General features: G+C 47.8%; 3 protein-coding genes across 3 annotated transcripts; 2 read left to right on the top strand and 1 right to left on the bottom strand.

Moving 5' to 3' along the window:
• Positions 1-535: 535 nt before the first annotated feature.
• On the bottom strand, positions 536-3604 carry LOC101777013. Its single transcript, XM_004982162.3, has 3 exons — positions 3584-3604; positions 1872-2239; positions 536-1053 (listed from the first exon to the last, which is right to left on the bottom strand). Exons 1-3 carry the CDS (start codon positions 3602-3604, stop codon positions 846-848), a joined length of 597 nt encoding a protein of 198 aa, XP_004982219.2. The 3' UTR covers positions 536-845.
• A 768-nt stretch (positions 3605-4372) lies between these two features.
• Positions 4373-7232, top strand: LOC101776336 (glucan endo-1,3-beta-glucosidase 7). The gene is made up of 3 exons (XM_004982161.3): positions 4373-4625; positions 4848-6125; positions 6728-7232. Exons 1-3 carry the CDS (start codon positions 4532-4534, stop codon positions 6763-6765), a joined length of 1410 nt encoding a protein of 469 aa, XP_004982218.1. The 5' UTR covers positions 4373-4531; the 3' UTR covers positions 6766-7232.
• Positions 7233-9010: 1778 nt separating this feature from the next.
• On the top strand, positions 9011-15305 carry LOC101775384 (guanine nucleotide-binding protein subunit beta). The gene is made up of 6 exons (XM_004982159.4): positions 9011-9405; positions 9526-9620; positions 11810-12234; positions 12939-13302; positions 13994-14107; positions 14859-15305. Exons 1-6 carry the CDS (start codon positions 9297-9299, stop codon positions 14892-14894), a joined length of 1143 nt encoding a protein of 380 aa, XP_004982216.1. The 5' UTR covers positions 9011-9296; the 3' UTR covers positions 14895-15305.
• The last annotated feature ends 1578 nt before the right edge of the window (positions 15306-16883 follow it).

Raw genomic sequence — 16883 nt, 5'->3', positions numbered from 1 at the left:
CTTATGTACTGTGCAATTCCAGCACGTGACTTTGCATTCATCAGACAACCATTTCAAAATATGGGTCGCACCGGTAACCTCGAAGTCCCGTATAAACTGTACTCTTTTATTTGCCAGACTCTCGTGGAACTTCTGTCCAAAAGGACCGTAAAGTTCTTCTCCTGCAGCTCAAGAGCTGTGGTACAAAGATACAGGCGTGCATCACAGGCAAAACATGTTGCCATTGTTAACGTTTGCAGCTGTTAGCTTTTGAAGCAAATGACTGTTGCAGCGACTGCCAGTACAAGCGTATTCCAGTGGTAAGAGAGTATAGTATTCAGTACCTAGCTGCTCAGCCTTCCGACATACGTACAACTTTGTCAAAACAAATATCAACTGGGCATAAGAAGCCCAGAAGGAAATCGCATCATTCTAACCAGAAGCTAACTTGAGCAGGTGCAGCTAGGGTGGATATGAGGCTTAAAAAATTCCAGGACTACAAAACATTGAAGCAACATCTAGAATTCTAGGTACAGAAGTGTGGTGATAGCCTGTGTAATCTGACATATTGAGATATTTCTTCAGGCTGCAGGTATCCATCAAACCAAAAGAAAAAGAAAAGGAAAATGAAGCATATAGCACAAACCATCATATCATGCCCCAAAAGCATTGGAGGATATCTACTCACACAACAAGGGGATCGCGAAATAACCATATCTCCTGTAGAACTTTGGAAAACATCAAGGATGTGTATTAAGGGCCACAGACGTATAAAATGTTGGATGTGTGCTATGCAAGCCGCAAGCCAAGAATGTGGATCCTATCAAGACAGGAAGACTGCAGAAACAAGAAATCTAACAACAACCTTACATGGAGAGAGGCAACAGCAGTCTTCTCTCTCTCTTCTTAGCCAGCTTTCTCTGCCTCAAAATATACAGGCCGGCAGGAAGAAGAATACCAACTGAGATGATAATAGCACTAAGCCAAAAGTGCCTGAAGTATAGCGTCATGTACGAGGATATTATCAGGAAGCAACACAGCAAGCCCCATGAGATAGCTCCGATAATGTCGCGCCTGCAGAACATAGGAAGCAGTGGAATGTTCGGATTAGTGATTACTGTGATGAGCAGATGTATTTCACATAGGACAGGCTAACAGGGATAAGAAATTATTCTGCATGTCTCATGCGGTTCTGACATGTTCAGAGAACAATCAACTTCCAAATGCACATGCCAAACATTTAGTGGTCTGCTAGCATGGTTTGGCACTGCCGATTCTAAAAAAAATCAAGTGTGGTGCCATAAAAACTAAACAGTCAGTAGTTAGTTAACTGTTCTCAGTCTTTTGGACGTTGTATGCAGCAGCACACAGTATCAGGTAGCAAGTGAGGCTGTGAGGGCATGATTTGCTAACCATGGATAAAACCAGTAAAGCTCAAACCTATGAGCAAAATTTATAACACGGACTTCGTTCAGACCAAAAGGACTCCACCATGACACTAAGCTAGGCCGGATCGAACCTAGACTGCATGAACAAATAAACGCCTTTGGCTCCCCAGGACAGGATACAAAATCCAGGTAGAGAGCACCACAAGATCATGTTCTTAACAATAATCACTAGAGCAGACGCCACCATAGCGTAACCGTTATACAATGCCCTCCGCAGTTCTTACAGATCCAGGCCACACAAATTGGCAATGCCTTCACAGCAGCAGAGAAAATCGCATTACCTACCAAGGACGCAACTCAACCCACCGCAACTGCAACTACAGACCATGTGACTAAATTTGCGCATCACACGCATCCGGGAGCACGGGATCTGAGCACGCAGCTAGTCAAATCTCCGGTTTCAGTCGGGGTTGGACAGGGGTGGAAATGGGGGCGGGGACTTACTTGTGCTGGGATCGGATCTGGTAGTCGCGGAGCTGCTCCACCAGCTTCGACCGGGTTATCATCGCAGGCACCCCAGCCGCCGCAGCCGCCGCCGCCGCCCCCGACGACTTCGCCACCACCGGCGCCTGCTTCCTCCGCTTCCGGCGGCGCCTCCCCGCTGCTTCTAGACCGTTCTGGATCTCCGAGGCCGCGCGATTTGGTGGCGCCGGGGTCCGGCTCGATTTGGTGGGCTTGGAACTGGATTCCGCCGCGCCGCGGTGGGTTGGGGTTGTGGGAGACGGGGGGAAAGTCGTCCAGGGGACGACAGACGCGAGGGGGGACACACAATCGCTCAAACAAATTTCGGCCAGGTCTATTAGGTGAGAAAGCTTCCAAGATTATGACAAGTGGCACATACAGCACAGATCTTGAAGTCGTCACTACCTGATATACAAATTATAATGACCATAAATGTTTGCAAATGAGTACGACAATAAGATACTTTTTCTTAGGTTTATACTGGATGCCCGATGATATGAGTAGGGAGCATCGGATAAATAAGATCTTATCCGATGCTCCCTGCTTGTATAAGTATATGCTCCCTACTTGTATAAGTATCGGATAAGTTCTTAATAGATAGCAAACAAACAAAACCTTTTAAGAATGGTCTTCCAAGAGAGCTACGCTCAAATAAATATGACCTAATTTAACTTCAGCTCTAGCAATAATATTATTGTTCGGCTAAGGGTGGATGTACTACTGGAGCACGGGCTCGAAACCTTGTTAAATGCACGCTAAAATTCCTATAAATATACATTTTCACATAAAGTTCTACAATTCAGGAGGCTCCAAATTTGAAGGTACCGAAGTATTTAGTAGGATTCCAATCCTTTGCTATGAAAAAAAATCACTAAGATCCCAGTGATGCGAAGGCCGATTTCCATATCGTTCAGATCGGCTACCGTTCTAGTATACTCGAAACAACTGTCAGTACCCTCTTAATGGGCCTTGCTCCTCAAAGCCTCTCTTAATGGGCCTTGCTCCATTTTACCTGAGATACTGGGCCATATCTGGCCCGGATGGGCCCAGCATCCTATGTACGCTCGCGTGTGCACACTGCCCCCGCGCGTGTTCAGCAATCAGCACAATCACTCCATGCAGAATAGTGTATTCTGCGTAGTCCTCTGCACGTGCGTTGCAGGCTTGCAAAAGGATGGTGCGCCTAGTCATATGGATAGAGGAGAACTTCCTGTTGAAAAAAAAAAGGAAGCCACGGCCCACAGAGAACTTTCCTTGGCCAGTTGGCCTCTGGATCAGCCGTAATCAGCACACGTAAACGGTATACCAGCCGTAGGGTAATCGTTACAGGCTGTCCGAGAGCCCAGCAGACTGACCAAAGCAAGCAAGGGACAGCGTTCTGCTCCGTGCCCGTGCCCGTGCCCGTGCCCCGCCTGGGAAGGCAAGGTCCAGTTCATACTAGCGTGCTGCATCGTGCATCTTCCTTTTGTCCCCTTCTCTTTATCTAGTGACCGAACACTGACTGCAGGATGTTCTGTTCTCGTGCGGTTCCTTTGATCCCTAAAAACAACCAAACGTGCATGCTGCCTAAGATGCTCATGCACTTGTTTCTGTTCGTATGTAAAGAATGGCTTGCCGGCCGGGAGAGAAAGCTGCAACGAAGAAGAAGAACCTGATTCAAAGCGCTTTAGCGGATGGTTGACGATAAAACTAACCAGAGCAATGTAGACGGGCATCTATCGTTCTCTCTGGGGTGGCAGCTGTGTTCCGTTAGGCGCAGCTACTCTATACCATTTTGGAGCCCACGGCCATAGCTCAATGGTAACACGAAGTTACCGTGCTCCATGTAAAGGCTGGTCTCGGGTCGTCTTGCCAGATGCACGGGCCCGCATTGCCAGTACGGACTACGGAGCGTAATCGCACAAACAACACAAGCCAGTGCGCGGCGGTACAAACTCGTGCAAAGCCATCGCTGCGACCGTGCGGTTTGTCCCTACGTCATCAATGATGGATCTCATCCACCGCACGACGTCACCGCAACAAGTTTACCCGCCCCGCTCGTGGTGAAAACTGAAAAGTGAAGCCCGGACTAGAGGGATCGGGCTCTGCCACCGCCGCAATCATACCGCGCGCACTGCCAACCGTGCCCCCTTGCTCGCGCAGGAGCAGCCGAGCAACGGCTCTCTCCGACGTCCCACCACCGTCCTCCTCCTCTGCCTCTGCGACGCTTGTCGGAGCCACCGCAATCCGGCATCCATCCCGCCGTCGCCCGCAGCGATCCGACCGCCGTCCACGCGCCACGGCCCACGCACGTGGCCACAGCTCAGCGCGCATCCGCCCCCCTCGCACTCGCACGCAAGTCAAGCCTCCGGCACACCAGACACCGGATACCTTACCCGCGATCCCGTGCCACACGGCCGCACGCCACGGCGCGGACCCACCTGCTAGCGCCTCGCGTAGAGGACTAGAGGGTGGGTGGCGCCGGCGTAGGCATACGGTTCCTGCCTGCGTCATCTGGCCGGCGGCTCCGCACCTCTCGATCCAGCTCGCGTCCACGTTTTAACGGTTCCACTCCTAACACTGCCTGCCGGCTGTGGCTGAGCTCAGACTTGGATCACTTCACTGCTCGTCCCTTTCCCCACTCTTTCTGGGCTCTGACTGACATGCGACGAATCCCCATGGCCGCGGCGGCGAGGAAACCCGTCTCCGCCCTGCTGCTGCCAATCTGGCTCTTCTGCCTCCTCGTCTGCTCGTCCAGTGAGTAATCCACACCTTTTTCTAGAAGTAGCGATCTCTCTTTTCTCCGGGGGTTCAGCAATGGCTATCGCGAGTCCCGAGAAGCGCAGGGAAAGAAAGTTGGCGGATCGGGAAATCCAGGCTTTCCGAGCCGTAAAGACCTCAATTTTATGCCTTTTCTCAGTTTCTGGATTGAGTTGGGGACTGATGGTGGGGCCGGCGGATTTCCTTGCGCGCGTGCAGGCGCGCAGCCGTACATCGGCGTCAACTACGGCGAGGTGGCGGACAACCTGCCGCCGCCGGAGGAGACGGCGAGGCTGCTCAAGTCCACGGCCATCTCCAAGGTGCGGCTCTACGGCGTCGACGCGGGGCTCATCCGCGCGCTGGCGGGGTCCAACATCTCCGTCGTCGTCGGCGTGGCCAACGGCGACATCCCCTCGCTGGCCGCCGACCCGGCCGCGGCGTCCCGGTGGCTGGCCGCCAACGTGCTCCCCTTCGTCCCGGCGACGTCCATCTCCGCCGTGGCCGTGGGCAACGAGGTGCTCGAGTCCGGGGACGCCTCCCTGGCAGCGGCGCTGCTCCCGGCCATGCAAAACCTCCGCGCCGCCGCGGCGGCCGCGGGCGGCGCAGCGGCCGGGATCAGGTTCTCGACCGTCAACACCATGGGCGTGATGGCGCAGTCCGACCCGCCGTCCACGGGCGCGTTCCACCCGGACATCGCGCCGCAGCTGCAGGGGATCCTGGGATTCCTCAGCAGGACCGGCGCGCCCTTCATGATCAACCCCTACCCCTGGTTCGCCTACCAGTCCGACCCGCGGGCGGAGACGCTGGCCTTCTGCCTGTTCCAGCCCAACGCCGGCCGCGTCGACGCCGGGTCCAAGATCAAGTACACCAACATGTTCGACGCGCAGCTGGACGCCGTCAAGTCCGCGATGGTGCGCGCCGGGTACGGGAACGTGGACATCGTGGTGGCGGAGACGGGGTGGCCGACCAAGGGCGACGCCGGGGAGCCCGGCGCGACGGTGGAGAACGCGAGGGCGTACGTGTCGAACCTGGTGTCCCACCTGCGGTCCGGCGCCGGCACGCCGCTGGTGCCGGGGAAGCCGGTGGAGACGTACCTGTTCGCGCTGTACGACGAGGACCTCAAGCCCGGGCCGGAGTCGGAGCGCTCGTTCGGGCTGTACCACACGGACCTGAGCGCGGCGTACGACGCCGGGCTGACGTCGTCGGGTGCGGCGGCGGGGAGCCCGAGCGCGGGGGGAGGGCCGGCGAAGGCGAGCGGCGGGTGGTGCGTGGCGCGGGACGGCGCGACGGACGCGGACCTGCAGGCGGACCTGGACTACGCGTGCGCGCAGGTGGGCGTGGACTGCGGCGCCATCCAGCCCGGCGGCGCGTGCTTCGAGCCCAACACGGTACGCGCCCACGCGGCCTACGCCATGAACCAGCTGTACCAGGCAGCGGGGCGCCACCCCTGGAACTGCGACTTCCGGGCCTCCGCCACGCTCACCTCCGACAACCCCAGTAAGTGCACGGCCCCAATCCCCACAGCTTTGTTTTGTTCAATAACCCCAGTAAGCGCATACATGGCAGTGGTGACATGACATGTGCATGGTAAAAGAAAACCAGCTTCTCCTCACCCCCATGTCATTTTCATTTTCTTTCCTTCATCCATTGTTCATGTGCTGACACAGTTGCCCACTACATCGCCGTCTGTCCATCTGATCCCTGCGCTACCGAAGCTGGCCAGCAGGCTTTCTGACGTGTCCCACTTTCCCCTGCCAAAAAAAAGCCTGTAGTCCTAGGCGCAGATGACATGCATCATCGAAGAATTTGTGTCAAAGTGGTAGTGCGCAAGTTTTGCTTTGCTAAAACTTGCAGAGTTGTTATAAAAAAAAACTTGCAGATTTAGGTGTAGCTCTAGCTGTAGGTGTGTGCTTGCTTGCTGTTACGCTGAAATGTTTGACATCTTTGCTAGAAACCGTAGCAGTGGATTAGTACTTCGATTAGCTCACTTTCTTCCACAGTATGTCCATCGTCAGCAGCTGATTTTTTTCCCCCCCGGAGATGGTTATCTTTGTACCTGCATTATCCGGAAACTCATTTCTCTCGCGTGATCTCTGCAGGTTACGGCGCGTGCGTGTACACCGGGGGAGGCCAATGATAGGAGGCAGAGGCCGCACTGCTAACCCCGACAACCTCCTCGTGGCATGATTGACTTGGCGAGTGGCGATTTGGGCCTACGGCGAAGGGCCTGGACTCTGCTCTATGGACGGACCGAATAAAGCTACGAATAATGGTGGTGGTTGTCGTGGCGTAGGAATGGATGCAATCGCAAATGCAGAGCGTCCCCTCGTTGTTCGGCTTCGTCGCAGCAGGAGAATGGCTGGGCCGCTCCTTGTGTTGTCAAATGTGATGGTTCCGGCTAGCGCTTTGGGCATGTGTTGGGTTTGCTGCGACTTCGTGTAAAATCAGGAATTGTCAGCTGTTGTCAGTGCTGGCGTGCGGTTGTATTAGTAGTATGCGTGTGCAGTGTGTGTCTGTAAGTAGAATATGACTGCATTATTCAAAACTTTATTTGTCATTAACATGTTAGCATCATGCGCTGCAAAGCAGCTGGTTCCTGTGGAACGAAGACCGTTATATACTTGTATATACTACCATTGATCATGATGCACGAAGGGGAAAGGTTTCTGCTAAACGTGCCGTGTCAACGTCGGTCGCGGGGTAACGGTTGGTGGACGTGGACCTACCCGATCGATCAGGCCATCGTTTTGTCGGCTTTCCATCTGGCGCCATCTTGCTTCCAACCTCATTTTCGTCGGGTTGGACTTGGAACCGAACATTTGGGCTAAAGCTTGGTTTATCGCACGAGCGCCTCAGCGTGTGCCGGGCGACGCAAGGATCAAGCTGTCTGGACTCAGGAGCAGGTGCAAGCCCTCGGCCTTAGTTTGGTTTGGAGAGGAATAAATGGATTGGAGAGAAATTGAATGTGATTGCTTTGATGGTCAATAATACATATTCAAAGACCTGATGCAACATAAAGCTAGCTCGCGAACAACAGGTATGATTTTGTGACCCCTATGAAACTTGTAATAGCTAAGAGCAAGTATAGGCTGTAAGTAGGCTAAATGCTGAGGTGGAGGAGAGAGGAGAAGGAGGCTGTAGACTTACAGTCCGCTTAGACACAAGAACCAAGAAATTTTGTGAGAGAGATAAGTGGGCCTTGTATTAATATTAAAGATCTCACTAGTATATGGGTGGGCTGAGAGGTACGCTGCAAAGATACTTACAGCCAGCGGCTGGCTATAATATTAGTCTTGCTCTAATGATGATAAGATTAAACCCTCAACAAGTTAACAGAAAAATGAAATAATAAATATAATAAAAAGTATCGGATTACCCTTCTCTCGTGGCTTCTGCTTTGTCTTGTCATGTCTCGGTGATCTCCAACAATGATATCTAAGAGTTGCTATTGTTGTGCAGCAAAGTTGTGAGAACCACAACCTAATCTAGATTAAAAAGCGCAAATTCATAATTTTGTATCATAGAATCATAATTTTGATAACGGTCGTAGTTTCTTTCTAGAGGTAACAATTTGGCGGTCACCCTCCCTCATTTCAGACCTCTACCGTAGCTCAACGACGCAAGGCACAGCCGCACAGCTGAGCTAACACCTCAAGCAGCTAGGTCCAAGCCGTGCTATGGAGCCAGTGGCCTAACGCCAAAGGCATGGCCAAGGCGAGGTCAATGATCCTTTACTTCCCTTCTCACACGAAGTAGCGTGCAGATGACAATTGATAACTTCAACTAGGCAAAGCAGAGCGTTTAGCCCCACCAACGGTCACTGTCCCGTGGACCCATCCCATCAAAGGTTGATCTAATCTAGATTAAAAAACATAAATTCATAATTTTGTATGATAGAATCATGATTTTGATAAATGTTGTAGTTTTTTTCTAGAGATGATAAATAACTATTATAGTTTGGCGGTCACCGGTCACCCTCCCTCGTTTCAGACCTCTACCGCAACTTAACGACGTAGGCACAGCTCAGGCAGCTAGGGCCCAGGTCGTGCTATGGAGCCAGTGGCCTAAACTCCCATGGCATGGCGAGGGCGAGGTCGATGATCCTTTACTTCCTTTTCACACGAAGCAACACGCAGATGAATGACGTTAGGACAACTTCGACTAGGCAAAGCAAGTGTCCAGCCCCGACCAACGGTCACTGGCCCCGTGGACCCATCCCCATCAAACCCCGCCGCTCCCAGCCATAGCAGCCTGCCATAAATCAACACCACGTCAACCGGGCCCCCGCTGTTTCTTAGTCGACCCCACATGTCATCCACCCCGAAGCGACCACGCACGCCACGCCCCCCATTCCTAAACCCAACGCGTCCCCAACCACTCACACGGTCACACCCCAACCTTTCTCTCGCTCGACTCGACTCTCCCCATCGCGCACCTTGTCAGTTTCTCCTCGTCGCCGCCAACGCCGCCGCCGATTCGCCCTCCTGTTCCTGACCCCACCGCCGCCGCCTCCTCTTCCCTTCTCGGCTTCTCCCCCTGGGAGCTCCCGGAGCTCTGCCTTAGCCATTGGAACCGCGCCCCCGCTCTCCATGCGCGCGTCCTGGTAGATCCCCCCACCCCCGGCCGTCGCTCGAGTCCCCGGCGCAAACAGGCTAGCGGGCGGCACCGATGGCGTCCGTGGCGGAGCTCAAGGAGAAGCACGCCGCGGCGACGGCGTCGGTCAACTCCCTCCGCGAGCGCCTTCGCCAGCGCCGGGAGATGCTCCTCGACACCGACGGTGAGGCCGCGTTTCTCCTCCTCCTCCCCCTGCCACTCGTCGTCAGTAACCCTCTCGAGGGTCTGGGGAATTCGCGGGCATTTGCTGATTCATGTGCGCGCGCGCGACTGTGCCGTGCAGTGGCGAGGTACTCCAAGGCGCAGGGGAGGACGCCGGTGAGCTTCAACCCGACGGATCTGGTCTGCTGCCGCACGCTGCAGGGCCACAGCGGAAAGGTTGTTGACTTGGTCTCTCACCTCCATTTCGGCTCAGCTCTTTTGTTGACTTTTCCTTTTGTTTCCGTTTCCTCGTGCGCAATTGGGACTCCGAGATTTTTTTTTCCCTTCCTGCGGTTGTGGAATTTGGAGTCATTAGTGGTACCAATTCGTAGTTACCTCGGTCTTGCTCGTCACGAGTAAAAACTGGCCAGTAGGATCGCCTCTAAAGATGCGTGCTTGCTGACCTGGATGGTGTACTTGACTTCAACTTCAACTTCCGTTCGATAATTTCTGATTATTTGGGCTAATTTAGTATGGATCCATCACTGTTCGAGTTTCTCTATACACACTATTGTTCACTGCAGCAAATTTAGCTTGTGGTCTGGGGAAACCATAATGTCAATCCTTTAGGAAGAGCACAAGTTTAGCTGACAACCAATTGACTTTATGCACATTTGTTTATATTACAAAATGCAGTACAATTTTGAGGTTGCAGATTGATGAACATAGTCCAACACTAGAAACATACCTCTCATACCAAAATGCTTGCCTGACGTCCCAGCAGGATGTCTTATACTCTCTTTGAGTCCGATCACCAGGTTTGGTTCACTTCAAAATTGAAGGACCTTATCCGCTTAAGGGGACAATTTGTAATTGCCCATTATACTTTGGTCCTGCAGGAAGTGTATCAACATACTTATCCAGAAAGCAAGGTTGACCCTACCAAGTTATAAAATTTTGGGCATTTGCAGTATCAGTATAGAGCCACAACTTTTTTTCTTAACTATATTATTGGGCGTTGCATCCAGAATTAGATAATACATTCGCAACAGAATTGTGTTTAGGTTTAATTAGAGTGCAGTTTTGGATTATGATAATTGTTAGTGATCCATATAGATTTTTTTTTAAAAAAAACTAGCTTTGGGTGGACAGGATTTGGGGATCGAGGTTTGTAAATATTTGTTAACAACTGGAAAAGATTCATCAGTATGTAAGTAGGATATTAGATTCTTCTAGCAGGTAAGGCTAATCTTACCAAGTGAATAGAATTATGGGTGCTTTGCAGTACATTGGCACGGCTAGGTTCTGATTATAGTGATTTACATTGCATTCCTAATCAGATAATACCACCCTCAGAAAGAAATGCATCTTTATGTTGATCAAAGTGAAAATTTTAAAATATTTGTGAGGACACTTAATATCCTTCCATTCCTTCCATAGCTCTCAGGATGAACGAAGTCAACTCTAGTACCTAGTCATCTATGATCCAAGGTGTAATCATTGATACAACTGGATTGTGTGAAACTAGGCCAAGCATGATGCAAACATTGTCCCCTGTTGCCACTGTTAGTAGTGAACTGGTGATAGCCAGGGTTCCTTCATGGAAAAGCTTCCCTTTTGTTACAAACTAAATAGTGAAACATATTTCTCTAGTGCTTTTATATAATCCCTATTTCTCCTGCGAGCATGTTATTGTTTGAAAACCAATTGTAGTGCAGAATGTGAACGGTGGCATTCATTTATCAGAGTGATATGTTTGCTTCTAGCTTCATTTTCTTTTTTTCTACAAAAATGATTTAGTATATGATCATTACATGGAGCCAGAGTCTGAGTGATGAAGCAAATGATAAAGTTGTGAGGTTGATGTTTTGAGCTTTTAGCTATATGACAAGATCCTCCCCATTGCATTCTACTGCAGCTGCGCTGTAGCACTACATGAATCCATCATTGAAGTATTATCCAATAATTGGTAGCTAGATATAACAGTAATTGGCTCTGTTATTTGATGGGCTTGTCTCTATAGAGTTACTTTCTATGTGGGATAAAGTTAAATTACATCTAGATATTATTTAGGGGAGCATTGTGTATTTGTTTCCATTCAAAGCAAGCAAGCAAGGATTAAATCTCACCATCTAATGTTCTGTCGTCCCATTCTATGTTGGCGACAGCCTTTTTTGTTCCTGATCTTTAATGCGGATGCTAAAATTTAGAATCTTCCAGATTTATTGCCATTTCGCTAAGACTATGATGCTAAAGTTATGAATTTTCTGTGCTTTGAAATTCCAACTGTAAAATCCCAAGATTTAGGTTTTGTGTCTGATCTTTGAAATGTGGCACTTTGGGTATCTTCTTAGGGTACTACGTAAAATTGCTACGCGAAATGGTATGCGGTGTTATAACTTGTATTAACTCATAAATCATCACAGGTATATTCTCTGGATTGGACTCCCGAAAAGAATTGGATAGTCAGTGCCTCACAAGATGGAAGGCTGATTGTGTGGAATGCGTTAACAAGCCAGAAAACACATGCCATAAAGCTGCACTGCCCATGGGTGATGACATGCGCTTTTGCACCCAATGGCCAGTCTGTTGCCTGTGGTGGTCTAGATAGTGCATGCTCTATTTTCAATCTTAACTCGCAAGCAGACAGAGACGGGAATATGCCAGTATCAAGAATTCTTACTGGACACAAGGGCTATGTTTCGTCATGCCAATATGTCCCAGATCAGGAAAGTCGCCTTATTACAAGCTCAGGTGATCAGACATGTGTTCTGTGGGATGTTACTACTGGCCAGAGGATATCAATATTTGGAGGTGAATTTCCATCAGGGCATACAGCTGATGTTCAAAGGTAATCATCTGTTATTTCAGGACTATGTTCAAAGGTGAATTTCCATCAGGGCATACAGCAGATTTCTCTCCTCATAGTTAATTGATATCTTCTCACTTGATACATTTTAAATTTAAGCTGGTGGATGCTAGGTTGCTAGCTTTACCAATATGCCAATATTTGATGACAAAAAACACTGTTATTGCTTCTAAAGTTTTCTTAGCGAACTTAATGTTATCAACATTCAGTTGAATAAAGTTTCTCAACGCTGTGTTGAAATGATCATGCCACCACCCTTTAGCTACTTAAATAATTGATTGGTTTGTATTTGTTTGCTGTTACAATTGGACAATTCAAACCTTTTAGCACTGACTGTAATTAGTATTAACAAGTACGCAATGTCTTCAGCAGTAGCACAGAAGGCATTTAGTTAACACTCTTTCCTTAAAGGTTGCTGATATTACATCAGTTATTCTGGATGCAACGCAATTACCCTCGTAGAATTAGGCACCACTTACCAACTAGTCTAGCTGATGCATGACAAGGCAAATGCGTTATGCCTATGTGGCAAATACATCATCATCAATGTGATACTGTAGCATGGTTGTGTTGTTGCTTCACAAATTTCTGCTCAAAATGCTGGTTTATTTGGTGATCATTGAAATTCAGAGTTTGCTATATTTTTGCTTGTCTACAAATTTCTGATCTTTCCATGTCCTTTTCAGTGTATCCATCAACTCATCGAATACGAATATGTTTGTCTCTGGCTCATGTGATGCAACTGTGAGGCTGTGGGATATCAGAATTGCAAGTCGGGCTGTTCGAACCTATCATGGACATGAGGCTGACGTTAACAGTGTGAAGTTTTTCCCTGATGGCCATAGGTTTGGTACTGGCTCAGATGATGGTACTTGTAGATTATTTGACATGAGAACTGGGCATCAACTTCAGGTGTACAGTAGGGAGCCTAATAGAGATGATAATGAACTACCTACTGTTACATCTATCGCATTCTCGATATCAGGAAGGCTACTATTTGCTGGGTACTCCAATGGTGACTGTTACGTGTGGGACACACTTCTTGCCGAGGTTTGGATTTTTGGCTATGTTCCATGGAATGAAATACAGCTTATATATTATAAAGAAAAAATAATGCCAAGAATCAACACCGATCAAATTACCGTTATACTTTACTGTTCCACCACGGTTTGGTTCCCTTCTGTTGAAAGAATGGCATATTTGATTATGGTGCAGTTTGTGAACCATATAAATTCAGATCTGACTAGTGATATAATATTTATGTTGACAAGCGTAACTCAATTATCACTCAGTAGCAATATAGGCATGCAAATGTGGTTGCATTTATTAAGTGAAGATTAATTATTTGCCTATTTTTCCCTTTGAGATGCTCCTCAGCAACTATCATGATTACATGGATCAATGTTTGCATTGGGCCCTGGACCTCTTAAATATTTAAGTAGCCTAGCTCCTGTTCCTGCTTATTAGTGCATACAGCATCAATCTATGTAGGTCATGCATACAAATCTGTAGGATGCTGCTGCAGATCACCTTGTTTTGTATCAGAAGATTCCTAATTCCTGCATTAGGCCAAGAGGTTAAAAACATAGGTTTTGGATTGTGCAACTTGATGGGTAACTGAACACCCGCATGTAAAAGCATATCTGAGTTCAAGCTATCGTGGGCTGCCTCCCACTATTTTATATCCACCTCTCATTATTGCTTACAATATTCTATTGTTAATATTTGTAAAAATTCTCAGGTGGTACTTAATTTGGGAAACCTCCAAAACTCCCATGATGGTCGTATAAGTTGCCTTGGAATGTCATCTGATGGGAGTGCATTGTGTACAGGAAGTTGGGACAAAAATTTGAAGGTGAGGACATTTAACAAAGATCGTTGCACTGACTACTTCCTCAATTGTGCGAACTTTTTTATGTCTTGGAGACTTGGACACTAACAGTTCTACCAGAACTGAAGCAATAGTTGTGCTGCATGGTATAATTATAGGAAAAAGTCCATTTTACTCCCTTCACCTATTCACTTCGTCCACTTAACCCCTAAGCAAAATTTAGGTTTGATTTACTCCCTGAACTATTTTAGTTGGCCTAATCTACCCCCTAATGAGTTCTTTTCTTTTTTTGTTTCTCCGTCTATGAGTAGAATTGAAGTTCAAATTTTGTGAGCAGATATGGAACATGATGCCTTATGTTAAAAACATTATATTAAGAATTTTTTATGGCTATTTTCATAGGTTAGGAACATGTAATAGAAATTGATCTTAGATATACAAAACTGTATGAAAAGTAATCATTAAAATTTCTAGTGTACCATAGGTCAACACTAGTTAGGAACTTAGGATATTAGTGGATAGAGTGCAATGTTTTGCCAGTTTAGCTGCTAGTAGATTGGATCTTACTTTGTATTGACAAGGAAAACTCTTTGGATTGAAATAGTTGTACTTGTTAGTACCTAGGATGATGATGCTCTTCCTTTTCCCCTTTCATTCATATTCTATTGCTAATCCTGAGAATTACACAATGGAGTATAGCAATACCATATAGAGATCGATTTGGAGTGGGCTTCAGTATTCTGATCGTAAAGTTGCATCTTGTTGAAATTTACAGATTTGGGCCTTCAGTGGACACCGGAAAATAGTTTGAAGACCAACATTTCTTCCTTGTGTTGTATGTTCCCCATCGCACCTTAAGGATGGTGATTGTTGATCATCTTGACTTGTTCCTGGGAATCGCTTTGTTGTTTTTGTAGTATAGAATCTTCTGTACCATGCGTCCATGTCCAATGTTTAATGAGGGAAAAAAGGGCAATTTCTCGGCGAGACATCATGTGTTGTATCTTGTTGAGTTAGTGTCTGTTGATACAGTTATTACCAGAATATCCTCAACGTCAACGTGTGATCTTCCCTTTCTTTTGTACAACCCTTTTCCTTTCCAGCTAGAGAAGTAGAATGTATATTCCGGAACCAATTGATCAGTTTGTCCATTCGCCGAAAGAGGAACATTAGGTTCCTTCACGTATGCATTATTTGCATCTTTAGTAATGTTGTTTTCTTACCTGGTACGAGTTGTTATTTGTGTGTATGGTTGAGGCACATCTGGTGTCCCCATTGGCATTTCTCCATTTATTTGATAGTAAAAGTGATGTACATTCCATTCTTGACGATTAAGCTATACTCTGTCAAATGAGAAGGTCGAGCAAGATGAAGATATACAATTTCCTCAAAAAAAAAGATGAAGATATACGAACGACAACTAAATTATTCGCTAGAGCTATTGATCGGAATGAATATATATTTGGATTTTGAAGTTGAATACATATATTTGGATTCATACAACATAATTCATGTGTATTTGAGGATATTTGAATTTATGCTTGTATTCGTTTCGACAGCATGGATATAAATGTGAAAGTGCACTATTTAGTCCGTTTTTTCACATGTAAAATGCATGGAGCTGGCAACTATGTGGCGTTCCTTGTCTGTAACTTCTGCTCTGGGAGGCACGATTGTAGGGTAACCACTTAACAAAAGTTAAGAAATTAAGAATTTTGCTCATATTAGGTCAATATTTATAACATGAGCCTTTCCACCTATAATCTATACCTAATGTCTTTCCACCTATAATCTATACCTAATATTAAAGTGTGGTTGTTTCTTCCCACCATCGTGGTTATTTGCAAAAAAAGTCCCTCAACTTTTTCGTAATCAACCCACGTCCTTGGGAGTTAAACTGTCGGAGTTCGTTGATGATTTGCAAAAAAATCCCTCAGCTTTTTCGTAATAGCCGCTGAGTGAGAGGGCGGGGATGGAGCAGCAGTCGAGCGCCTAGTGGAGCAGCGCGGCCGGCGCGGGCATGGTTGGTGCTGGCCCGAGGGGTGGTCCTGGCGTAGCTACGCCACCGCACGTTGAGGATGGGGTGCCGTGGCTTCGGACGATGGCGGACTGGCGGCTTTCCCAACGGTGGCGCTGGGACTCCCCGCAGTGGCGGCGCGTCGCATCGCCGTCACCTTTTGTTGGAACCTGAAGCTAATCCCAGCTGGGGAGGTGTCACAGGCATAGCATAGTAGTGGAGGAGCTCCCCCATGACGTGCAGCAGATCTCGCATTGCCATAGTGATGTATGCCACCACCCACTAGTGTGGATTCGCTCGCATGCCGAGCAATAGTCCTCAACCAGAGGCAGCGCTAGCTGACGTCGTCTTCGTTAGCAACACTCACCGCCACCCTCCAGAAGGGCTGCCGCTTCGGCTTCAACAAGAAGCTCCACTGTCCACTGCTGCATCACTAGGAGGGCAATCCACAACTGGGAACCATATGCGTAGGATGATGAGGAAAAATCCACTGGAGCACGTCGCTGCTAATCTGCACGAGTACTTTTTAAGTCACAAGAAGTAATGATAAGATAGGTAAATTAATGATAAGAGGGATCTTTTTGCTCCACTTATTTTGTAATATTTGTAATATGATTGAGGAGCCTATTGTGGGTCACTCAGATACTGTGGTACTTCTTGGGGTACACTTCATAGCCACTCAGGTGCAGTGCCTTCTCTTCTACAATTTGTGTTCGTCTTAGTACAATACATCTGTCAGATGCCTAACCATAATCATGATTTTTTGTTATGAAGGATTTTAGC

This window comes from Setaria italica, chromosome IX (assembly GCF_000263155.2).
Source record: "Setaria italica strain Yugu1 chromosome IX, Setaria_italica_v2.0, whole genome shotgun sequence".
Lineage (NCBI taxonomy): Eukaryota > Viridiplantae > Streptophyta > Magnoliopsida > Poales > Poaceae > Setaria > Setaria italica.
Note: the sequence above shows the minus strand (reverse complement) of the source record. Positions and strands in the feature narration are given on the sequence as shown.